The sequence below is a fragment of the Phaethon lepturus genome, unplaced genomic scaffold (assembly GCF_000687285.1).
Source record: "Phaethon lepturus isolate BGI_N335 unplaced genomic scaffold, ASM68728v1 scaffold8872, whole genome shotgun sequence".
Classification (NCBI taxonomy): Eukaryota; Metazoa; Chordata; class Aves; order Phaethontiformes; family Phaethontidae; genus Phaethon; species Phaethon lepturus.
This window is the reverse complement of record NW_010522628.1, coordinates 96246-122305: the sequence shown is the minus strand read 5'-3', so window position 1 is coordinate 122305 and position 26060 is coordinate 96246. Positions and strand designations below refer to the sequence as shown.

The window sequence follows — 26060 nt, the reverse complement described above, 5'->3', positions numbered from 1 at the left end:
ATACACTCATTCTGCTGTAACTATTTCCAAGTGGTGGACTAGGAAAAAATTTTTACAATACACAGGTTTGGGGATGAATTACTTTAACAGCTGCACATGGAATTATTATGTTTGTGCTGTTATTTCCATCTCCTTACTGTTTTTATTGTCTCAAAAGTGTTCAAATTTTTCATCTATTAAGATTGTTTTGTCCCTTCCTGATGATGGATTTTTTTTTTCACTTTTTTATTTAATACACAACAAATATATTTCAGAACATAAGAAAGATTATGGTAAAGAAAATTGTATATAGAAAAACCTTCTGTGACTACAATATTTTTTCCTTTCATGAAAAAAAGAAATGGCTATGAAAAAATGTTGCAATTTGTCAGAGAAACAGTCCTACCAGAGGAAATTCTTTCTGAAGGGCTTCAGTGGATTTTGTTTGTATTGCTTGGTTTGTGATTCTGTAATATCACAGAAATGCTGAGTGATTTTTCAGTAAGTTTGTAATATATATTAGTAAGGAAGGCTGTCTTCACACATATTTCTACCTGTACAATGAAAAAGTGTGTATTAGCAAGGCTTCATTCCATTTTTTTCCTCTTTTATTTGCCTGGAAACTGGAAGAAATACAGAATACTATCTGTGTCTTATGGGGAGAGTAAGCAGTCAGTTGGGAAATTGAGAGGGAGAGGATGGAAAAACCATAGACATGAGGCATCTTTGTGGAAAGGAATGATTGCGAGAGAAGATGACCATTCACTACATCTCTTCAATCTGCTGGCAGGCAGCATATCAGTTTCCAACCTGCAGTGGAGCACAGGGGATCACAGCTGTGTATGTACTTGGATGTTTTTTGTGACTGGGAAGAAGGCAACCTGAAAAAAAAAAACCTGGAAAGAAAGGGCTTGAAAGAGGGTTGGAAGAAAGGACAAGGAAGGCTTGGTCTTGTATTTTTGTGTCTTTCATATAAAGGTTTATGAAAGACCAGGGAGGCTTTAGTCGCAGTGAAAACTCCATGTGCAGTATCATTCTTATTATTAGTTCTTTGTTTCCATTGAAAATGACCTAAATAAAAGTGCAGTAGCCAATTATTTGATTTTCTGAGGAGAAGCGATCTTTGGAGCTTCAGAAAATACAACAAACCAAATAATTATTTTGCAGAGGGGAATAAAAGATTTGTGTTGTCTCTAACCTAGGAACAATTGTTGCTTCACGTGGGGCTCCTTCGGATTTGGTCACATCTGAGGTAACAGCTAGAGGATTCCGGGTTAGCTGGACCCGTGCACCAGGCAAGGTGGAAAAATACAGGGTTGTGTACTATCCCACTCGAGGAGGACAACCGGAAGAGGTAATAGGAGGAAAAGCTTCCCAGAGATTTTTAGTACAACAGCAAGAACTAACCAGACAGAAAATCCATGGCCTTATTTAAATCTATGATGAAATTCCCTGTGTGGGCTCTGAAGCCCACTACAGAAAGGAGGTATGGTCACACTGGATGGTGGTGAATATCGGGTATTAGCCAGGCTGCTTTTCTGTCATGTCATTTAAAGTAAATGTGCTATAAGAATGAGCACCTTTGGGGGGTGGGGTGAACTGCCAGCATTTTTGCATACACATGTGGTTACTTGAACCAATTCTATAGAATTCTCTTGCACCATTCTTGTTACAAGAACAGAAGAGGTAGGAGCTGATGGAAAGCCAGATTTTAAGTTCTAAGAAAAAAAAGTTCATAAAGGGAAGATGATACAGTGTATGTTTTGGGACGTCTACATCTAGTCATTGAAAATTTGGAGAGATGTTTTATTTGAATAGGACTTAGGCATTTAGGAGATGGGAAAAAAATGCAGTAGAACAAGCTTTTGGCTTCAGCTGAGAACTTACAAAATGGAAGGGAAAGGCAGAAGAGCAAAAGGATTTAACTAAGGATATATTTTACTTATTTTTGTACTAGAAACTTATTTAGCATGGATACTATGCTAAATGACATGTATTAATGTCAATTTGAATTACTGTGTGTCTATATATGTAGTACTAAAGGAATATTTATGATGATGTAGTAATAATATCAAAAAGTGCCCAATATACACTCTTAAACTGTATTACATACACTATATTTATCCCTTTGTTTTAAACAGCTGCTTATATCAGCTAAACATTTTGGTTATGTATATGATCGCTGTTCTTTTTTCAGACACCTTAGTGTACATAAAGGTAGCAAAAGCAAATTTGACTTACGAATTAACTTCAGTACATTGATTCTTAGATGCCAGTGTAAAAATTTCCTGAAAGAGGGATTGATTGATTTGATGGTAATATAGTTAGTTTGCTTTATGTGTATTTAGTTGAATTTTCTCCTAAACAGGTTGTGGTAGATGGAAGCTTATCAACAGCAGTTCTGAAAAACCTGATGTCTTTAACTGAATACCAGATAGCCGTATTTGCTATATACTCAAATACTGCTAGTGAGGGCCTCCGTGGAACTGAAACTACACGTAAGTATCCTTATCATGTCCATTACGGATTTGACTTTCTGCATTTAATCGCAGTGTGTAAGCATTAGTCTTTGTGAAAAAGAAATGCAGAAGGGACTTTTTTTTCAATTTAGCTTCTTTCAAAGCATTTGCCTTAAATTAATTTCTGTTTGAATTAGTTCTGGGCTAAGTCCAAATGCTCTGTGAATATTTACACACTGAGAAAGGTTTTATCTCTGGGCTGAACTTTGAAGTCGGTTGTATTGAACGCTAAATTAGAACATTCCTACACTTTGGGTGCAGAGCCAAACTTTATAAATTAGGTTTGTGGCTGAAGATGATCTCATGAGTGGAGGATTAGGTGCAACCAACAGTACCTGCACGTGATTCCCACCATTGCCAAAGATTTCAAGGTAACTTCTCTAAGTTCCTTTCTCAATGATTCAGTTACTTTCTGTCTGTAAAATGGTGTCTTGGGATATCATTAGAACGAATATGTTTACAGTTGTGGTGCTATAATGAAAACTATGCTAGTACCTGAGATAATATGCTGCTACTGATCATATGAATTTTATGAATCTATATACAAAATACAGTTACTTTTTAAGTAAATATGACAGATATTAGGTATGGAAATAAAGAGTAACTTTTTAGTTCAAACTAGGAGCCAGGAAGTCAATATGTGATATATCAATAGCTGATATCTTCTGGAAGAACAACACAGCAGGGCTCAAGCAATCTAGAAGATTTATACAGACAACAGCTTCCTGACGCAAGTGATTGAGGACCCAGCAAGAGAAGGCGCTGTGCTGTGGCTGGTACTTAAAGACAAGGAAGAACTGATGGGGCTATTAAAGTCACAGGTAGCCTTGGCTGCAGTGACCACGAGATGGTGGAATTCAGGATTCTAAGAGGAGGGAGGAGTGCAAAAAGCAGGACCACAACTCTGGATTTCAGGATAGCAGTCTTCAGTCTCTTCAGATATGTGCTTGGAAGAATCCCAAGTAATATGGCCTTGGAGAGAAGAGGGATCCAGAAGAGCAACTTTATACCCAAAGATCACATCCTACAAGCTCAAGAAAGATCCATACTGACAAGTAGGAAATCAAGCAAAGGTGACAAGAGGCCAGCATGGATAACCCAGGAACTCCTGAGAGAACTCAGACATAAAAAGGATGTGTATAAGAGATGGAAGAAGAGTCAGATGAACCAGGAGAAGTAGAGAGTTGCTGTCTGATCTTGCAGGGGTAAGTTTAGGAAAGCCAAGGCCAACCTGGAGCTGAATCTGGCAAAGGTGGTGAAGAGCAACAAGAACAGACTCTATGAGTGCCTAAACAGTAAAAGGAAGACTGAGGAAAACATGGGTCCACTTTGAACGGGACAGGGGACCTGGTGACAAAGGAAGTGGAAAACACAAGGTATTCAATGCCACCCTTGACTCAGCCTCTACTGGTTAAAATGGCCTTCAGAAACCCGAGGCTGATGAGATCAGTGGTAAAGTCTGGAGAAAGGAAGAATTACCCTTATTTGAGGAGTACCAGTATAGGGAGCACTTAGGCAAACTGGACACACATAAGTCTGTGGGAAAGGATGGGCTGCACCTGTGAGTGCTGAGGGAGCTGGCATATGTCATTGTGAGGACAGTCTCAATTATCCCTGATAGGTCACGGTGACTAGGAGAAGTTCCTGAATGTGGGAAGAAAGCAAATGTCAGTCCTTTGTGAAGCAGGACCTGGGGAACTACAGGCTGGTTCATTGTCACCTCAGTCCCTGGGAAGGTGATGGAGCAACTACTACTTGAAACCCTTTTCCAAACACATGAAGGACAAGGAGGTGATTGGAATTAGTCAGCAGGGGTATATGAAGGTGAAAACCTTTCTGACCGCATGCAGTTCAACAAAGGGAAGTGCAAAGTCCTGTGCCTGGGGAGGAATAGCGCCATGCGTCAGTACATACTGGGGGGGGTGACCATCTGGAAGGCAGCTCTGCAGAGAAGGACCTGGGGGTCTTGGTAAACAACAAGCTGACTGTGAATCAGCAATGCACCCTTGTCACAAAGAAAGCCAAGAGCCTCCTGGATTGCATTAGAAAAAGATTGCCAGCAGGTTGAGGGAGGTGATTCTTGCCCTCTGCTCAGCACTGATGAGGCCATACCTGGATGCTTGGTTAAGTGCTGGGCTCCCCACTACAAGAGAGATGTGGACTGGAGTGAGTCCAGCAAAAGGTCACAAAGGTGATTAAGGGCTTGGAGCATCTTTCATAAGAGGAGAAGCTGAGAGAGCTGGGGCTGTTCAGCCTGGAGGAGAGAAGGCTCAGAGTGATCTTATCGGTGTGTAAAAATCCCTGATTGGAGGGGATGAAGAAGAGGGAGCCAGACTCTTCTCAGTTGTGCCCACTGACAGGACAAGAGTCAATGGGCAGAAATTAAAAACACGTGAAATTAAATCTGAACAGAAGATGTGATTTTATTGTGATTGTGGTTAAACATGGGAGTAGGTTGTCCAGAGAGGTTGTGGAGTCTGCATCTCTGGAGATATTTAAAACCTAAATGGACACGGTTCTGAGCAACCTGCTGTAGCTGACTGTGACTGAATGGGGAAGTTAGACTAGATGTTCTCAAGAGGTGCCTTTCATCTTCGACAGTTCTTTGATTCTGCGTCAGTGCTAATCTACCCAATCTGAAAATAAAATAAAATAGAATCATATAAAATTATTTGAGACTTCTATTTTTGTCTCAGTCTCCCAAAATGTCATCCTCAGCCATGTTATACCCCATAACACAGTGTTAGGACCTGTTCAATTTATTGAAGCAGAGTGAACAGAGTCACATACTGAGCCAACAGGATTGTTTCATATTGCACCTGGTATTCCTTTGAAGTCACCTAGTCATGTTCTGACGGAGCCCGGCCCTGCTGGCTTTCTGAGATCTGATCAGATCACACCCCAAGGTCATGCAGCATCAAGCATTTTATACAACTGTCGTTTGATAGTGTGTTGGAAGTAATAGTCTGACATGTGCAAGTATTAATCACTCCACATGATAAAATACCTGCAGTTTGAAAGTATTTTTTACTATCCTAATGGAGAACTATGGAAAATTGTAGTTTACATTCCTGCCTTTGTGTGAGATACTAACAGATTAAAATAGCCACCAATCATATGTGTTCATACAGGACATTGAAAATAGCTTACAGGTATGTGACATCTAGACAGACACATTCATTATGCATAATGTACAGGTAATTAGAAAGGGTTATGATTTAATAGTCGCTTATAACTTGGAATAAATATGAAATGCATTCACATTTTAATTTACTGAAAATATATTTTTACCCATTTTAGTTTATTCCAGTTGTTTTTTAGTAGGTTTAATTTACCCCTGTGTTACCAGAGCATTAGTATACTCTGGCAACTGTCCAAGATGCAAATCAGCATTATGTACTGGATATTTGTAGTTGAGATTCTGAGCTCTTCAGCTGAAAATTCCAGTAGAAAACACCACTTGTTTAATTTCCAGGCACCTCTTTGTTAATTATTACTTATATTGCCAGGAATATCTAGGAATTATCTTATTCCTCTCTTATATCTAGGAATTCCTGTTAAGTTAAAATATGAGTCGTAAGTTAGAGGATACTTTCCTTGTAGATTTTTAGAATCAAAATAAGGAAAAGGATAAGTGATGGATACTCTCTCTGTGATTCTGGGGCACTTTGAATAGGAATGAGACAATGTGGTAGAAAGTGTCTTCAGAATATCTCAGCATGTGGTTTCTTTCTGTAGGTATCAGAGGTCTGAGTGGAGCCCTGAGGGAGGAGACTGAAGTACATTTGAAAATGTTTATGGGTAGTTTCTCCTTATAATGAGGGGAAGTGTTGGAGAAAGCATGAGAGTCTTATCTAGAAATTCAGCATGTGTGGGATGGAGGTAGACTTCATGGGAATATGTCAAACACATCAACAAGAGTTTAAATAGAATGGAGGTAGGCTAAGAAAAGTTTGGAAGTGAAGATGGATGGGTAACCTGGAAGTGGAAACCTAAGGAGGGGCCTGGGTTGAAGTTTTGCCCATGTTTACAGATCTAAACAATGGACTCAGTGAACAGTCTCAATGAACAAGAAAGGATGAGGCTGGCGTGTTTTGCTTAGGGAAGTTGAGAGCTCTGTTAGAGCTTGTTGAACATAACGTAATAGATACACAAATCCTTGGAGATGTCAGCTAGACAGGCTTCAATATTTGTTTGGACAAGGAGATTATAGAAGCTCTGTGAATTATTAGCATTATAATCAGAATTGGTTGCTGAATCTGTGTTTGCAGATCAGATTCTTCAGAAACATGCAAAGCAGAGCTTTGTGGAGGCGTAATATCCAGCCTGTTACAGTCTTTCTGAGTTTATAATAGGAAAGGATCGATATAAATTACCAGTTGCCTTAAGTTCCTTTCAGATCCTCTGAGTCAGTTTGGGTACTGTTCTCAGTGGAGAAGTTCCAAAGGAGCAGCCAAAGTTCCCTTATACCTCTCCAATGACTGGATATTTTGGTGGGATCCATCAATGATGTAACAGCAGTGTCCTTGAGATGTTATTCTCTGAGAGGCAGAAAATGAGGACAGTGAGAAAAGTTCAAAATGCTACTCTAAAGAGTTACAGAAATAAAAAGAAATATTCAGGAACCCAGATTAGTGCTATGTTCTGGTATCAGTGCCATAAATTCATAAGTAAACCTCCTAATAATGTTTGAAAGTTACTCAGCCTGCTTAGTTATACTCCTCAGATTAGCGTTTGGCATGATTTGTGATCTATGATCTTGCCCACATTTGCGTGATCCCACTGACGTAGGTCTGGGAGTCGATTTGGACAGTCCAGTCCTTAAACACACAACAGTTTGTAGTAAAAATATTTGGACATGTGCAATGTGCTCATTCAGGATTTCCTCCCGGGTGTCCTACTTCATGACTCTCTCTCCCACGCTCTGGCTTGGGGACTATTGCCAGAAAGAGCCACCTCTGGGGACTACTACTTGTTCCTAATAGCAACCATGCCCGTTCTTTGATAGCAAGTGGTCATCCTCCCGCAGATCAGGGAGAAGGAAGGGTGAGGTCTGAACAGAGTGATTTGGTGCCTAAAGAACAGAAATCCTCTCACTTGAATGTTCAAAACATTTTAGGACAAGGAGATGAAATGCTTTGTAAGGGGTAACTCTGCCCTGGTGTTAGAATTGGTTAGGTCATAATTTCTTTGTTTCTCTACTTCTGCAGTCTTTTATGTACTAATCAGCTCTTCTTAGTTGTGGCATACAGACAGTACTTCCATGCTTGGAGATAGCTATATTCCTTTGTGTTTCCTGGGGTAAAAGAAACTGTTTGGAAAATAGCTGGTTGTTCAAGTGAGACAACTGAAGAGTCTCTCTCTTTTTCCACTGTAGTTGCCTTGCCCATGGCATCAGATCTGCAATTGTATGATGTGTCACAGAGCAGCATGAGAGCAAAGTGGAATGGAGTAGCGGGTGCCACAGGTTACATGATCCTATATGCTCCCCTCACAGAAGGATTGGCAGCAGATGAGAAGGAGGTGATGTATTGTGCTTTCATTTGAATAGCAATTATTAAAAAAATAAACCTTTTAAAGAATTAACTAGTACATGTCCTTAACCTCCAACTTGATCAGCAAATACTTGTGGGTTGTTTTTTTTTCCATGACTGCTTTAAGTACTGTATGTGTTGCAGTCTATGAATAAAGTACAAGTATTTTATTTTTATATTGGTTATTTTTACATGCCATTGCCATAAAAATGCAACAATTTCAGCTGAATTACAGTGACTCTTTTGAAATTATATATGAGGTGATACGATACCATTGTATAAAACCAATACTCAAAGGAAGAAAAAGTAAAGTAAAACTAAGATATTTTCTAGGTGTGTTATCAGAAGAATATGAAGTTTAGCCTTTGTTCTCATCAGGACCCTTAAAAGTAAATAAAATTTTCAGGTGTGACCTTTATTGGTTTTCTTTTAGTTCTGTTCAACTTTTGCTTTTAAATTTAAAAATAATGCCTTCCATCAAAAGTGATTTTTAGAAAGGGAAAGAAGATGGAACAAGGTAAAGTCCAGTCTTCTGTCGCTAAAATACTAAAAACAGTAGACTTTTCTGAAGTTGCTAGTATAGTTCCAATGGAACTTCTGGTCTAGGATTTAAAAGTTTTTTATGCTCAAGTTTCTATATGTATAATTAAGATTATGTAAAACATCTTTGTTCAAGCAAGAACACTAAAAAGCGTGCAGGGGCATGTGAACTTGTAGAGTGTGTAGGAAGCTACTGAAAGCTCGCATAGACTTGTGCTCTCTGCTAAATGCGTAGCTGTGAGCACATAACTCTTAAAAATGGGGCCTCCCTAAAACTAGCTGATTCAGGAGGACTGAGCTGTACCCCGAAGAAAGACTTTTTTTCCAAAAGTAAGTCAGTCCATGTTAATGTGGCTTTCAGTGAAGAGGTGGAGGAATAAAATATTGCACACCTTAAATAGCAACAAATCTGAGCCTTGATGTGCACAGAAATCAATTCCTCCTATGAAATTTCAGTCCTATGACCAAAGATTAAGCAAGGTGTAGCTGAGAATGAAAAGGCCTTAGTAGCTGCACGTTCCAGAGAGGACTATTTTGTCATTGCTAATGTGACTAGTTACTTTTAAAGTCCTCTTACTTGTATGTTGGCTTTTGGCTTTTTGACAATTTTGTTCTTTTGATTATTGTGCAAAATCCCAAAATCTTGGTCCAAGTACCGCAGGCACAGTATCAGACAAATGCTCAGCAGAGCATTTGATCACATATCTAATTTCAGGTGTGTAAATGGTATTCTTCCCCATCATGATCTAATTCAGAAATAATGTGTCTTTTTTATTCATGGTGTTTTTAGATAAAAATTGGGGAGGCCTCAACAGATCTTGAACTGGATGGACTATTGCCGAATACAGAATATACAGTGACAGTTTATGCCATGTTTGGAGAAGAAGCTAGTGATCCCCTTACAGGACAAGAAACTACACGTAGGTATCACATATCTATATTCACTTCAGTGTTTAGAATGGTCTGTGCACATACTACAGCAGACATCTGATTTTAAAATCTGAATAGTCCATAGGGCAAGGTCTTAAGAGTACTTAAGTTTCTCATTGTGAATACTTCATTTATAGAGGCTGAGGATGTGAGAAAACAGCTTGTTTTTGGAACAGGATTGTGAACTCTTTTCTCTTGTTGGTAGTGGTGCTATGGATATCCCTGTTGATCTTGGTGGAACTACTGATGGTTTTCTGAACTTGCTGAAGGTGAATGAAGGTCACCACATAGAGCTAAATTGAGACTGCTCTGTTTAGCCTCCTGTAGCCAGAGAACCAGGTGTGTGGGGGAGCCTGCTCAGATGGAGAAGTTCATTCCTCTGGCTCAGTAGAAGTACAGATGGAAAAGAAGCAAAGGGAAGATTCCTGTCCAACCCCTGCTGCCTAGCATCTGGTAAACGAAGGGTTGGAAAGTGCCTGTGCACTCATGATAGATGGTGTGTTTTTAATAAGCAGCAAGAATTTTGCCAGCTAAATTCTGTCCTCTGCTAACTGTACACAGCACTGTATGTCAGCTCTCTAAATAGCCTCAGCGTTCGGAAGACAAAGGAGTTGAAAATAAGCAATTGTGCTGCTGGGATATTTCTGGGACAGCATTCAGTGACATCTCTATTGCTCCCAGAAGTGGAATGATTGCTTCCTCTTGTTTTGTGCTCCTGGCATGAGTAAACCAGTGCGAAAGTCACCTACATTTAATAGGTGACAGAAGTTCAGGCATGCAGGTGCTAAGAAAAAGAAGGGCTGGAGAAATTGCCTGTAAGGTCAGCAAGTAATGGTGGAAGAAGCTGTAGGAATGCTGTTTGAACTGGGTCATCTCTGAGAGGACAGTTGTAGACAGTCAAGCACCAATAGTGAACTACTGCAAGCTGGGCATGTTTGTGGAGTTGAAATGAGTGTAGAAGATTCTTAACATTTGGAGAATCAAATCTTTGGCTCCTTGTTCCTCTGTCCCTTTCTTCCTTTCTTTGTCTCACTCCTTTTCCTCCCACCTCTCCACACTTTTGGTCAGTATTTACCCAATATCTGGTTTTCATTTGTCCTAAACAGTAGATTATGTAGTTAGCTGTGCTAGCCTGAATTCACTTGATGTCATATGATCTTGGAGGCTGCACAGCTCTAAACCTGGCAAACACATTGGATGGAAGATCCCATGCAAATTCCAGATATATTGGCACAAGCTGAGGATTCATGACCACAGCGTTTGATCACAGAAGCCAGTAACATATGTTAGTGACCCCATCATCACTGCTGTTACCAGACCAGAATTAAAAAAACCCAACTACCCTGCAACCTTCACTTATTTTTAGGGTGACTCAATGCAGCCAACTCTGACTGGTCTTTAGCACTGTAATATGAAAGAAGATCGATTCTAACCTTCCATATGCAGCTATTCAACTAAGGCCTCTTCTAACAGGCTTTGATTGATCAGGCAGTGGCAAAATCTGGAAGGAAAGCAAGCTCTTAGTGAGCGCACGTGTCCCACACGGTCAGTGTTCAATGGTAATGTCTTCTGTGCCCAGATTCAGATTTAAGCTACTTTTTTTCTTTTTTTTTTTTTTTCTTTCAATGTGATTATTTCTTGCTTCCAACTAATGAATAGGCTACCTAGTATTTTCTTCCTGGCACACATATCTGCCCGGAGAGCGATCTGCCTAATTTGCTGTAGTATTACATGTAGTATTTGATATTCTGTATTTATTAAAAAATATTATTGTACACACTGCATCATCTCAGTTACTGTAGCGAAACCTTTCTCCGTGCCAAACAGAGGCATGATCAGCAAGCTCGTTCTGGGGTGGGGTTTCTTTTTGGGGCCAGGATTTATCCAAGACTCACATAACTTTGGCATCAGGACTGCCTGTCTGGTTGAGAGCAACGTTGTCAGGAGGATGGTTCCCAAAGGAAAGAGCTGAGAGTAAAGCATTTTGTGGTATGGCCTGGGTGGTGAAATGAAGTGCATTCCACGACTGACAGAAAGTGGAAAGGAAAGCCAGCATGTGATACTCCCTTCACTAGACTCAGAGGAATATACTGAATGCCAGAAAGTGTGGCAAACCCATCTAATACAATGCTGATGTATTACCGTCTCCTCTTTCGTCACAGCTGAGTTAACTTGACTGTTCCTAAGCTGGTTAGGTGTTTGCTTGCAGATTCTGAGTCAATATATGCCCTGGCTAAAGGTCCCACATAATATATGATTTTTTTAATCTTTTGCTTTTTCCCATGTGCTCTTGTGTGAGGAAAACAGCTTCTGAAGTGCTATTTATCTGTCCATATGGATTGGTGAGGAATGTGTGTGTGAAGGCGGGACAGATAGAGAAAGGTTTCACAATGCAGAGAAAGTTAGCAGATGTTGGGCTAATACAGAACCTACTGCTGACAGTAACAGACAGCACAAATTGCTTTCTCTGGTGTGACAGAAAAGCGGATGCAATCTGAGACTCTTTCTAGCATGACCTTATTTTCCTTCAGCTCATGACAGTCAAGGAATATATAATACATAGATATGGCTTTAACCAGGGTTGCTGTTAGGAAACAGCTTCTTTCTGTAATAAAAGAGGAAAGGTTAAGCAGAGGTAAAAAAAAATAGCATCTTTGGAGATCTTCTGAGCTAGTTATGCTTTTTGGACAAACTTACCCTTATGTTAGGAACTTCTATGATTCAGAAAGTTTTTTGCCAAAATACTACTGTCATGAAATATTTTTGCTGGGATACTCATGGAAAACAGAATCACAGAATCACAGAAACAAATGCAAAATACAGAAATGTATTTTATATCAAACAAATGCATGTAGGATAAACATGCAGTTGAATTAATTTAATTCACAAATACAAACACAGATTTATTGCAAGTATTGTGTAGGCTCGATCTTGCTATGAAGTTTTCTATGAACAATAACATAATTTCTTTCTTTTTCAGTATTAGTTGAGATGCACTTAGCAAGACTGAAAGTTCTGTTTCAGCAAAGAACTAAGCTATTTTACTTGCGTTTTAGTACTTTTGTAGCTCCGTTGATGTATGTCTTTTAATATAAATATTGGTGATATAAATTTTTGAATGGAAAATGTGCTGTTTATTTTCAAGACATGAAAAATTTCATAGCTAAAACCTGGGATCACTTTCATGGTTTTATCTCTTTCCTTTTCAAGTGCCTCTAAGCCCACCAGCAAACTTGAAATTTTCTGATGTTGGACACAGTAGTGCTAAGCTAACATGGGATCCTGCTTCCAAAAATGTAAATGGCTATCGCATCATTTACGTTAAAACAGATGGAGCAGAAACCAATGAGGTAAATTATTAGCATCTCTCTTCCCTTAACCAATCTCAGAACTCTTCAAACTTCTGTAAATGATACCAAGATGTTCTAACTTAGACTCTTGCATTTAATAATTTACTTATGCAATATTTAGTTATGCCTTGTTACTAAAGATACTTTATAATAGCTTTTAGCAGCATGAATTCTGTGATAGAATGAAAAATGGGATGGAATGACATTAATACAGAAATCTGAAAAAAATACAGAAAAAGTTAAAAAAAAAATTGTAGTGAATGTGTCCCATTATTAAAACAGTCCAGACCCCTTACAAAATAAGTTGTCATGGATAACTTAGACCTCCAAAAAGTCCTTAATAGTCTTTGTGTGTAATTATATTTCTTCTAAGACATATCTGGCCTTTCATCTATACAAGATGTAATATTGGTATTAAAACTGAAGAAACTGTTCCTGAGTTTAGAAGAGAGCGTATCCATGTGATGTTTGTCTTTTCTTTCTGCTAGGTCCCTTAAAATTTATATTAAAAATCACTTGACCCCTTCCTATTGATTACCCTTAATATAGATTACAACGTCTGGCTGTACTCATCACATTTGGGCATGTCAGGCTCCTGGTAATATACTTGACAGTGTGAGTGAATGTTCAGTAGGTCTTTATCTACCTCTTAACTTTTCCTTTATGTCTGTTCAAAGAGCAGGTGGCTTTTTTTGTTTGCTCTGCATCAGTAGCATTTCCCCTGTGGTGCTGAGCTAACGTGACACTGAAGAGTTGGACTGATAAACTGTCAGTTTATACAGCTTTGAGTTTTATACCCCTGACAAAGTCATGTTAACTGCAGCCTGGATAGAGACCAGATGAAACTGTCATTTTTTCTCTTGAGAAATGTTAAACATAATGGTTTATGCAATGATTATCTGTGATAAGGGTGTGGATTCAATAGCCCCAAAAGTTCCTTCCCCTTCTGGGTTCTTGAACGTGCAGTGCTGATATGTTAGCTAGTGAGTTAGGCTTACGACTGAATTCTCCTTTACCCTAGTTGGTCATAAAAAAAATTTCCTTTTCTCTAGTCTATTTTAATTGATTTTGTTACTTTTTATGGCCATGAATTTATACTTGTTCATAGTTTCACAGAAATTCTCTACCAATTACATGACATTCTCTTTCTGTATCATTATTACCCAGCAGAATTTCAGACACTGATAACATAAAGTGTATGATCAGTATCAATTGCAAATTATGCTTTCTCTAGGTGGAAGTTGGTCGTGTTTCAACCCATACTCTAAAAAGTCTGACACCCCTTACAGAGTATACTGTTGCTATTTTCTCCCTGTATGATGAAGGACAATCTGAACCACTTACTGGCAGCTTTACCACAAGTAAGTATTGCTGAACTTTTGCAGGCTTTCCAGGGAGAATTTTTAGACTTTCTTATTTTACTGGAAAGTAAGACCAGTAACAGCAAGTGCCTTTGGCTGAGAATTCAGATATATGGAATGCTTTCTGTTATTTTCATTGCAGTTTTTGGCTGCTTTGCTCCCTTATTATGGGGCCAATTACACCCTTACTCACGGAAGTAATCTCTTGACATCATTTAAACATTTGTGTGGATGAGGTTTATCTCTTAAGTCTTTCCATAATCAGCCATTTTAAAGCATTTTTTATTGCAATTAGGTAGTAAAGCACTTATCTCCCCAGCTTTTTGAAGCATCATTCAATGTGATGGCATTTGTCTCTCCAGCTGAAGTGTGATGAGTTTTGAATCATACATTTAAACCAGTGAACTGTCTAGGCAATAAAGAGTAGAATCTTATATACATACAGAGAAACTGGAACACCAAAAGGAGAAAACATAACACATTTAAGGCTCCTATAGTCTGTTTAGCACACTTACAGTTTCTGTAACTGTAGTTTTTCATTAGACAAATGGCTGATGACACTTACTAGTGCTTTCAAATGTAACAATGGGAAGAGAAGGACTTTGAGGGAGGAAGGCGAAACATGAGGTGGAAGAGGAAGGAGAACATATGTGTACAGAACAAGAACTTGATACTTACATGCAAACTGCAAATGGAAATGCATGCAGAGTCTCTGGAAATGGCAGAGATTGGAACTTGGCTTTGAGGTAGAGAAAAAGGAAAGAACGTGGTGCACAGAGCTCTGAGCAAAGGAGAGCGGCTGAGGGTTGCATGGAGCTCCCTTCAGTGGAGAGAGGACAAGGAGGCTTGTCCAGATAGCGTAGATGAAGAGCATGTTGTGCATATTCTCCTTCCCCCAACTACAAAACCACTTCCCTAAGTACAAATAAGCGTGCAAAGAATCTGTAGTGCCTTTGTTATCTACCTCCCATGTTATAATCTTTGTAACAAACTGCAAATGAAATGGTACATGCTTGACATTGCCATCTGAGCAAGTCTTGGAGAACAATTTATGCTCACTTCTCTTTTGCGTAATATTTTGCAGAAAGAGTTCCAGCTCCCCAGCATTTGGAAATTGATGAAGCATCGACAGATAGTTTTAGGGTCAGCTGGAAGCCCACTTCATCAGATACTGCTTTTTACCGATTGGCATGGATTCCTTTGGACGGGGGGGACTCTGAAGAGGTGAGTTTTCTTGACTTTCTGAGGGTGTGAAATGGAAGAGAGAATGCCATTCTGAGAACACCTATGCTGCAACTTTTTCCAATTAAATATGGCCAACTGATTTACAGAAAAATCTGCCCCACTGCAAAACTCTCTAAGCCAAAATCAAACCAATATTCTAGTTGCTTTTTGAAGAGGAATTGAGGAAAGAAGAGCTTTTTCGTGAATAATCAATCTAATCTGTAATGTGCCAGCTGCCACAGAACTTAGAATTGCTGTTTGATGCTAACTCAGTTTTTAGAGGTTCATGTTCTTCCCTTTGCCGTGAAGATGATGACAGTAGGTGAGCCAGAGCAACGATACCCTCACATGAGTCTCCACATTTGTCTAATGTGCTGGACACAGTAAAATTTCCTGTGATACCTTAGTTATGTAATGTTACAAAGGGAAAAGTTTACACATAGTTAATTTATTAGATTGTTCCTTTATTCCTCTTTATGATTCACTCTCCTTTTTCCCCTTTTTACTCTAGGCCCTTGTGCATCTTCTCCATAGTGCCATTTTCATCAGTCTAAATTTTTAAATGATTTTTCATCCCTTTAGTTTTTCCTGCTTTATTCTCTTTTTCCAAGTAGAAAGAGACAGATGCTTTCTCTCTCTTTCCCAAATTTTCATCTTTTGTAGTCTGTGTCATTTCCTCTTTGCCTTTCTTTCTTTATTTACTCATTCTTTTAACCTCTTTTATACTCCTCAGTCTTTAATGATTCTCTCAAACATCTTGCTCTCTTGGCATCAGCACTGTGAAGAGAGTCCACATCCACAAACTGTTTATCTGGGTACAGAACTCAGTGGGTTTCATGCATCATTTTGTCATCCATTAGGACAGAAAGCAGTCATTGCAGCTTAGGTTATGTGGCTTTTTTTCTGTAAATTTAGCTTAGCCTGATTCTTTCCTCCCTTTCACCTAGTGAGAGGTAGTCATGCAAGAAAGAAATTACAGGAATGAGCAGGGAAAAGAAGGAGTTGGCAGATGAGTGAGTGGACACAGGTCATCCTCTAGCATTTTTCTCTGCAGTAGATGAACTGATTTGTTTATGTTTAAGTGGATCCCTTTAAGCCATGTACATTTTCAAGTGAGATTTATGATATCTGTGTTCTTTGAGTGTGAGTATAAATGATCAAGAAATATTGGAACTGCTAAGGTTCCACTTATTCATTGTATTCACTAAGAACTGCTGGAGGCCCTAATATTTTAGTACATTGAAATATTAAAAATACCCGAGCTGCTTTCTTGTTCTCCTTGCATGACCCCTCTAACGGGGTCAGGCCTAGGATAGCACAATACCTCCAGGCTGTTGCCTCTTTAAGCTTCTTTCCCAGCTAAGTGATCAGTCATGCAGAGAAACGACGTGCGCTCCCTCTGTCTTTCTCCCAAGACCCAACTTGCCAATTAGCTGAGTGGGGTCAGGGGGTGGTGGTGAAAATTACACACCTCTCGGCTTACTTCCCCCCCACTGGTGATGGGTGAGAAGCGTTTAGCGGGGTGTTAGCGCTAAAAAGCCAGAATAAATTCAAAAGTGACCTTTTATTTCTAGGTTACAGTAGAGAACACATGCTGTTATTCTCGTGTGCTCGTTACTATTCTTGCTTCTGTTCTTTGTCCTCTCCACTTGAAAGTTCAAGCACTTTGTGTTCTTTTTTTGTGTTCTTTTCTGTGGGCTAAATGAGCAGGGAATGGAGGGTGATGGAAGTGATGCTTCAGAAAGCATGCCAAAGTTATGTGTGAGGTTAGTAACTACGTGTAAATATTTTATAATGATTTGATACACGACTCCAGGCTCTGGGGAATTGGAAAGGAAGGTATTACTTATACCTATGTAGTATACAGCCAGACTCATCAAGCTTGTTTCTGAAATTTTCCCAAGAAAATCTGTGCCAGAAAGTGTGCAGCATGGGATGCCTAATTCATTACTTGATAGTTGTAGAAGGCATGGCCCCAACTAATTTCTTTCTGCTTTTGTTTTCTGTATCTGAGTTCAGAAGGTCTGTGATTGTTTAACGGGTCCCTTTTCCCCAGGGCCAACTCAGGAAATCTCCTGCGGTAATTAAAAGAATAAAGTGTGTTTCACTGTTTCTGCTAACTTTTAGGAGTTTTTATGCAGCACATATCTATTGTTTGATTTCCATTATAAGTCTTACTTTGATTCTTGTGTATAAAGAGGCTGCCTTAAAAAACTTGCCAGTGTTAATCTGGAGAAAGGTTGTTTTGTAGCATCTGTCTGCGTAACCTAAAAACTATTCCCAAAACTAGTCAGCCCATTTCACCAGAATTACTGCTCAGGCTCCTTGCATTCTGCTTTACAGTCCCTTTAGCTCCAACTCCTGCCTGCCTGTTGATCCCTTCAAATAAAACAAATGAAACGCACAAAAATCTGAAGTGAAACCTTCTGCTTACAGTTAACACTGCATGTGTGAATCTTCTGCTGCTGTCATAGGTAGAAATAAGGAAAATTACTATTTAAAACATCACACAATATAGCAAACTTCTCATCACCACATCTCCCTTAATTGCCAAGTCTGCAGCAAATGTTCTTTCAAGTTGCATTCAAATGTGTGGAACTGTAACTCAGATTATAATTCTGGTATAGAAACAGCATTTTGTAAGGCTGTGGAGATGCTGAATACATTTGTCGTAACAGTGCTTGAATGGTAAAAATACGAATGAAAGTAAATCTACCCTGTTATGTTCCTTTCATTGATGAACGTTTTGAATTTTAGTGATTTTTCAAATGAAAGGCATGTGGGCAGCTTTAGCAATTAATTAGTTGTGGGTGAAAGTGTAAGACTACACATTAGAATAATCAAACTAGTCACAAAATAATAAATACTTTTAAAATATTCTTAACAGTGTTTTTTCCAGATGTACTCTCTGATACTTTTTATTTCAACATAGCTAATAAATTCTTTGGGCAGATCTGAGTGTTAGATTTAATTTATTTTAAAGGAGAATCCATTTTCCTTCTTTCATTTCAGTCAATTCATATAAATTTATAAAATGCAAAACTGATTTTCTTTAATGTTGCTGTGTTACTTAGGTTGTCATAAATGGAGACACAGACAGTCATGTTATTGAGGGTTTGTTGCCCAACACAGAATATGAAGTTTCTTTGCTGGCAGTTTTTGATGATGACAGTGAAAGTGAAGTTGTTGCTGTTCTTGGAGCTACATGTAAGACAAACACTTGATTGTAATTTTTAGAGATGTTTAAGTGGTTTAAATATAATGCATATATCTTATATTTAAAGTACAGTCCATCTTTGGGTAGCTATAATATTGAAGAATGTGGTAGTTTAACACCAGGGCTTTGCTGACTGTATTTTTTTGTTTTTCTTATTTAATATTACGTGGTAGATGGCATTGAATCAAAATGATGGTTTGTCTCCCTGTCTGAGCTGTGATATTAATAAACTTTGGATCTGGGTAGATATTCTTTCTTCTCACATTTCAATATTTAGTCTTTGAACAGGGCTCCTTGTGAGAAGATGTATTAGATTTTGGGGGGTTTAAATGTTTTAAAGTAAATAATTTACAAGAATTTCATTTAAGATGTTTGGTACTTATAGTATACCCTTTTCCTTCTTATTTATGTAATTTATACTTACTAGAGGTGAATTCACTCTTGGCTGAAATAGTGGTCCAAAAAGCTTACACAGGCATCCTGTAACATTAACATGGAAGTAACAAAGATAAAACTTGAAAATCACATATAGTGTATTTTATAATAATGCACTATATTTTTTTATAACTGAAACAGTGGCCAGCATTTCAGGTAGATTGCTCTATCCATTCTCTTTTTATGGATAGTGACTTGGTTAAGTAAACAACTATATTTTTCATGTGTCAATTCAAAAATTTATTTGATTCATAGTAATTTAACCATAGGCTTAATCTTGAACCTTCTGTTAAGACAAGAAGCCCTTACCCATCCAAACGATGCTGGTATTGCCCAGTTTTGCTGAGTGTACTTTCCGATTTTTACTTGGGCAGAAGTGAAGCACCCTTAAAAAGCTTTCAATTTAATTAATCTGACAACCTTAACAAATGGTCAAAGTGGAAGTCATTATGCATAGTTCAGCCAGAAATGTGGGAAGCTATATGCATTCTTATTTAATTGTACAGTTTATAATTATGTCTTATCTGTAGATCGAAGTGCTAATCCTGCAAAAATATGTGCCTGAAGTATACTAAATGAATAGTTCCCTTGTAGTCTCTGAAATGCCTGAAGTGTGTGGGATGCTTGTAGGTGTGAGCACATAGTTCCATTGTCATAGTCAGAAATACAAGATAAATACTGTGACTTCCATGTGTTCTTGACTTGTTAGTGAGCCAAGTATTGTTTTTCAGTTGCAAGGACTACCACAATACCTACCACGGTGACTACTGCCAGTACCACAACTTCTAAGCCCACCACAGCAGGTAAACAGAGCACATGTCAACAGCTTAAATACTGAATGCAAAGAGCTGCAAACACAAAGAGCCCAGGCCTCGGGCAGAGAGCTGCGATATTACCGCGAGCTGATAACCCCAGTTCCCGATGGCCCATGTGGTCAGCACACCGCCACGGCAGATCTTGCGGAGATGTAGGGCCCAGGCCAGGGACATCACCTGTGAAAGGTGCGCACCATTGCGCTCCTGCACCAGCCTTCGGCGTGTGGCCAGATTCCTGTGCGTGCCACGTGTGGATGAGGAGCCAACCTATGACACGGTGTAGGAACTCTGAATGATACCAGCAATGTTGCATAGGAATACAGACTAATTTGGAAAATTCAGCTCTCTTTTCTCTTTCCCTTTATAAATATGAACTTGGAAACTCTTCAGAATTTTGTTTAGTTTTGAGTGTTCTGTTTTCCCTGGAATTAGAAAACTGACTTTTAAGAAACAACGCTTCTGGATGGAGTTTTGATTATTCTAAAGCTCCGTAATGGAGTAATATAAACAAAGCAGATGGGGTAATACATGTTCATGGCAGTATAGGATAACTATTATTTTGTTAAATGGTAAAAGTTTTTATGTTATTAAGTCCTAGTATGACTGAACTATATGGATTTGCCCCACCATGGGTCTGCAGACCCACTGTGACTTCAGCAGAGCTTGCAGCTACTTGGTGATAATTAGCACAATTTAAAATCTAAAAATAGAGTTGAGAAAATATTAATTAAATATTTTTGGCTTTAGTTTTTCGAACAGGAATCAGAAACCTTGTTATAGATGATGAAACAACCTCAAGTCTGAGGGTGATATGGGACATTTCAGATTACAATGTTCAGCAGTTCAGAGTGACCTACCTCACTGCGAAAGGTGACCGTGCTGAGGAAGCGGTAAGAATGGTCTGTATGGGTTTTGTGAATGGCTTAATAAGCTTGAAAAGTTAAATAATTGCAAAGGCATGGTCTCTCCTTATATGACACTCCTGTTGCAATTAGTAAAAGATTCATGTTTGGTATTACTGTGAGATTGAACTTCAAAGTTTTAATCATGTAGCACCTGCTGCACTGCAGGCAACAGCAGTCAAATGTAAGATCAAGGCCCCGTCACACAGATGTTTAAAGAAGTCAGAGTTAAAAGACTAACTGGCTGTCATCTTTTTCCCGTATTTTTAAAATTTGGCTAAGTTTTTTGTCTTTTTTTTTGGTGGTTCTTTGTTTGTGGGATTTTTTACTCCTAGGCCTTTTTCTGTCCTGAGATTGTGTTTTAACAACTCGGAAATGTTTGTGCAGGACAATCTTAAGTAATTTTTTTTTTCCTTCAGTAATTTTGCTCCTTCCCTAAGAGTCTCATTTTATGTTAAAGCAATGTAATTAAAGTTCAAATGCAGTTTTCATACTGCTTATTAACCTCAACATCTCACAATAAGGACAGCACTTTTTAATCTAAGTGCCCAAGAATATTTGTTATTTTTCTAATACCATGTGATGATAAAAATTAAAATTGTCTTACACAAAGAAAAGTTGCCAGTGATCAAGGTTTTGGAAAATATTTGGAAGAATGAAGACTACTACATGTACTCTTTTGTTCATATAGCAAATAGTAAAAAAAAAGAAGCCCTGTATTATTTTAAGGTAATGTAGGAGCTGTATTGTTTTAAGATTTCACAGTTTTTGAGATAATTTCATAATTCTGGGAGGGCAAGTCTTTTTTTTTTTTTTAATTGGGGAAATCTTAGTATTGCAGTGCTTGGTTTCCACAAAACTAAGTTATAAAATTTTGAGACAGGTCTATGTAGATATATTTAAGAGATTAAATTGTAGAGTTTGAGGTTATTTTCTTAGTAAATAGCTCAGAATGCAAACATATTCCCCATATCATTCTCCTTCTGTGTCTGTCATGTGACTCACTTCTGTTCATAGTACGGTTATATCGAAGATGTGGGATATTCTTTTTGATGTCTGGTAGGTGACATTTTTAGCTCTGTATCAGACTATATCAATAAAAAAATATTAAAAGGAATTAGTTGAATATCTTTTTTCTAGAAAAACGTGAATCAGTCTTTTTTTTCATTTTGGTTTCATTCATCTTTTATGAGACCGTGGTAGAAAATTACTTTTTAGCCATCTTTTTCAACTATAACCTGAAAATGAGCTTTCAATGTAGTGGTTTCCTTTTGGACCGGAAAACTTGCTTTATGAATTTACCTTAACTATATGATAGTATAGTATATAATACAGTGGCAAACTTGCAAAGTGTAATGGCATAAATTGTGCTGTTCTTCTGACAATAACCCAAAGTTTCTGAAATTCAGATCCCAGATTTACTGTTTCAGCTCTGGGAAACTTAATCGAATTCATTTGGATGATATAAATGTAGTTCTGTTTTAGTATTCAATGACTATTATTTTAAAAGGAAATTAAAACTGTTGGAAAGTTTTTCAAATTCTGGCTATCAGAAGGATATTAGAATTGACTCAAAACCTCATTAAAGAAAATTACAAAATTGTAAGATTAGGTAGGTGTCTTGGCTCTAATTCCACAGATTATTTCATTTTAAGTACACTCTCAAGTCTTATTATGTTCGGTCACAATTCAGCAAACAGATTAACCACGTGTTTAATCTTTGAAATTAATCATGTGCATAAATGCTTTACTGAATAAGGAATGACGTAAGATTATACTTAAAATTGAGCACTTTTTAAATGGAAGGAATGTGGCTTCAAGCACCTGAGAAGTGCAACTCAGATGTCAATAAAATGACAGATGTTCAATTTTTAGGGGACTGTTTATGTGTTTAAGTACATCTCAAGCAGAACCCAAACGTTTTGTGGAATTTGGGCTTAAATATACTACAGCGTGACAGTTCTGTGGTGGATGCTTAAGTTTTTGTCTCTGATTTCAGTGGTATAAATTTCAGTTACTTCTCCCTTTCCATAAAAATATTAATAAGCTTCTTAATTCTCGATGCAATTGGCTGAAAATCAGGGACACACAATGGACATGGAGCCAGGGAGGGTCCAAGATACGCGGTTGGACCTTTGGACTGTTGCTTCCAACAACATCACTTCAGAGCACAGATTTGGTGCAGGAAACATATGACTGGTTTCTCTTCTTTACCCTGCCCACTCCATGTGTGAGGTAACTCCCATTCAGGCTTCGGAGGATCTCTGAGGTCAAAATTTTACTGACAAGTTAAAAGATTGCAATGCTTTACTTGGACACCTCTACCACCACTATTGTGATAAGAGTTTTTGAGGCTCTGGCTAAAATATGGTAATCTATTGAAGAGTTTCAGAAGTAGCTGCTTATGGGGAAACCTTGTGCTCTATTAAGCAGCAGCTTAATTCAGCGGTTTGAAACATGTGCTCCAGCATACCCAAAACTGCCTGGAGGGATTTCTACAGCTTCTCTACTTCTACTGTGTTGCCTGGTTGGACTTCTGCTGTAGATCTTCCATGTTTCGTGGCAGTCTGGATCCTCTGCTTGACTTCCTCTCCTGAAAAGCTACTTTTATTTCCTTGTGCCCAGACCAGATGCAGATGGGACAAATATGTTTTATTCCTGCTTGCTCAGTTCACGCTTCCCGATTTCCTGAATTCATTTTCCTTCCTCCCAGGGAAGGAGGATTTTTGTCCCCAGAGAACATAACAATCAACCTTTATTAATGGACAGACCTTTGGACAATCATATTCATGTCAAAAGTAAATACAATAAGAGGATTTATTTTGTCTGTGCGGTGAAATAGTTTAAGTACTAACCATCCATATAGTACCAGTGGTTTATGGAGCTGTAGTGGCTTGTAGGTTTAATATAAAACTGTGTTATCCCATAGGCACATTCTCCTTTTTATTTTCCTCAGGTAACTAGTAGATCTGTTAAAAGGGCGGATAATTTAATTTTGTTTTACCATGGAGCATCAGAAATATTTATAAATGCAAGCTATACAGCGATACTAGTGGAATGTGGTGTCAGAGGTCATGTAAGATATAAAAAGGTTTTGGTCCTCATCATTGAGCTTGATTGCTTCTGTTTTTCTGACCATCCAGGTAATGGTGCCTGGGAGACAAAACACTCTTCTGCTTCAGCCTCTGCTGTCTGATACAGAATACAAAGTTACCATCACTCCCATCTACTCTGATGGGGAAGGAGTCAGTGTCTCGGCTCCTGGGAAAACTTGTAAGTACAAACTTTCTGCTTGTCTGTGGCCAGGATAGCCATGAAGAAAGGCTTACTCTTTCGGCCTTTTTTCCTTGGCTGTAGTAATATGTTTCAGTATGAACGTGGGCTTATTTTGCATGAATTCTATGACTCAAGCTTTATATTAATCTCAGTTCTTTGATTTATAAACAACGGGTTGCTTCTAATTGACAAATTCTATTTTATCTTCAAATACAGCGAGTTTGCAGAAACGTGTTGAGTAATAAAGCTGATAAGTCCTTGATAGATAGCCCACCAAGGACAAGTCAACTAATGCAGAAAATAAAGTAAACAATGCCTGCTGGGATAGTATCAAACCAACCATTGTACTGTTAGATTTTCTTTTCTGAGAGATCATTGCTTCCTAAAGGTCATTAGAAATGCTGCTGAACTTTTTATAAAAGTGATTGCATTATCTCTAGAGTTCTGACCAAGCACCAAAAGATTACTCAGCTGCAGCTTAAGTTCCCTCTTTACTGTATATTGCTAAAAAATCAGCTCGTCGTGCACTGCTAGTCATGATAGTATAATTTTATCAAATTACTCTAATTTACATAATTTTTGCCTAAATTGAAGTACTATTTGTGCAGACTCTTAAATCACTTGTAAATCATTCCTTTGATTCCATATGAAAGCATTAAGTGTTCACAAGAGGATGATTTATACATTAAAAACTTTAGTGCACTGGGATTGAAAGAAACTCTATAAACAAAAGATAATTATCTCTGAATTGCCTTACGTTTTTTAAAAAAATGTAGGGACAAAGTTGGGAAAGAATTTGAAAATTTGTTTGCTGAACAAAGTTTGTAATTAATCCTTCATTTAACTTGGTATAATTTTCTTAAATGGATCAACATTCATCCACTGACATAATGCCAAGGATGAATTTGATTAAAGGCTTTCATCCTGGCAATTCTACCTGTAAATCCGAGCGTACTGGGTGTCACACTATTTTCATGTGCATGTCTTGAATTTTATGCATGTGCTTGTATGAGAAAAACTTGTAAAAGCTCAGTTTGGTTTCCTTTTAGTACCCCTGTCTGCTCCTAGAAATTTACGTGTCTCAGATGAATGGTACAACAGATTACGGATCAGTTGGGATGCCCCGCCGTCACCAACAATGGGTTACAGAATTGTCTACAAACCTATCAACAGTGAGTTTTTAAACAGATTTTTTTTTTTTTTTTGGTCATTTGGTTTTGACTGTACAATGTTTTGACATAATTTTTTGCTGAATTTTGTACTTAAACCTAACAGTCGCAGTTACAACCTTTAAAGTGCTATTAACTTAGGTGTCTCATTTTGTCTGTGCTGCATCCTTTGCCCACCTACACATTGCAGTTAGACAAGGCACCCAAGCTCCTTCAAATTTCTTTAGAAAAACATGGTCCTCTATTGAGAGCAAAACACAAATGTGTGACCACTGAGGGACTAAAATACGGTCCCAAAGACAACACTGTTTTCTGGTTTTTGAACTGTGTCCAGAACAACTAAGGGAGGTGACAGAGCTTTTTGCAGTTCTGATTTGGGAAAGTTTTATTCTTTTCTATTTTCATTATCATTTTTGCACAGTGTTAAATAATGCTGTTGTATAAGAACCCCTCAGGGACAGTATTGCTGGCTGGCATCTGCTGTCCCCCCCGTTGGTCCTGGCACACCATCAAACTGAGGAGATCTTTGGCTGCCTATTTGGGGCAGTAGTAAGTCACTGAAGCAGAACAAAAGGGTCTTAACAGATGCCAGTGTCTAGCCCTGCCCTAATGAATCCCACTGCTGAATTTCCCAAGTGTGTTGTCGCTTCTATCAATGCAAGGACTGAGCAGAGTGTCTTTGTTTTTGTGTATGGTAAAAAAAAAAAAAACAAAAAACCAACCAAAAAAAAAGGCAAAAAAACAGCATTCCATTGTAATTCTGGATGTGTCTTAAGATTGTTTTAGCTACCTGCCAATTAATTCAGTGG

The 26060-nt window shown here is 38.2% G+C and overlaps 1 protein-coding gene across 1 annotated transcript in view; it reads left to right on the top strand.

The window, feature by feature from the left end:
• COL14A1 (collagen, type XIV, alpha 1) overlaps positions 1-26060 on the top strand; it is a 120892-nt gene that overhangs the window by 37636 nt on the left and 57196 nt on the right. The window contains exons 9-20 of the mRNA XM_010281865.1: positions 1182-1333; positions 2348-2477; positions 7876-8021; positions 9363-9492; positions 12713-12852; positions 14087-14213; positions 15298-15437; positions 18512-18644; positions 19821-19892; positions 20652-20794; positions 23950-24079; positions 25132-25254. Coding sequence (XP_010280167.1) covers positions 1182-1333; positions 2348-2477; positions 7876-8021; positions 9363-9492; positions 12713-12852; positions 14087-14213; positions 15298-15437; positions 18512-18644; positions 19821-19892; positions 20652-20794; positions 23950-24079; positions 25132-25254 — 1566 coding nt within the window. The remainder of the gene's footprint in view (positions 1-1181; positions 1334-2347; positions 2478-7875; positions 8022-9362; positions 9493-12712; positions 12853-14086; positions 14214-15297; positions 15438-18511; positions 18645-19820; positions 19893-20651; positions 20795-23949; positions 24080-25131; positions 25255-26060) is intronic.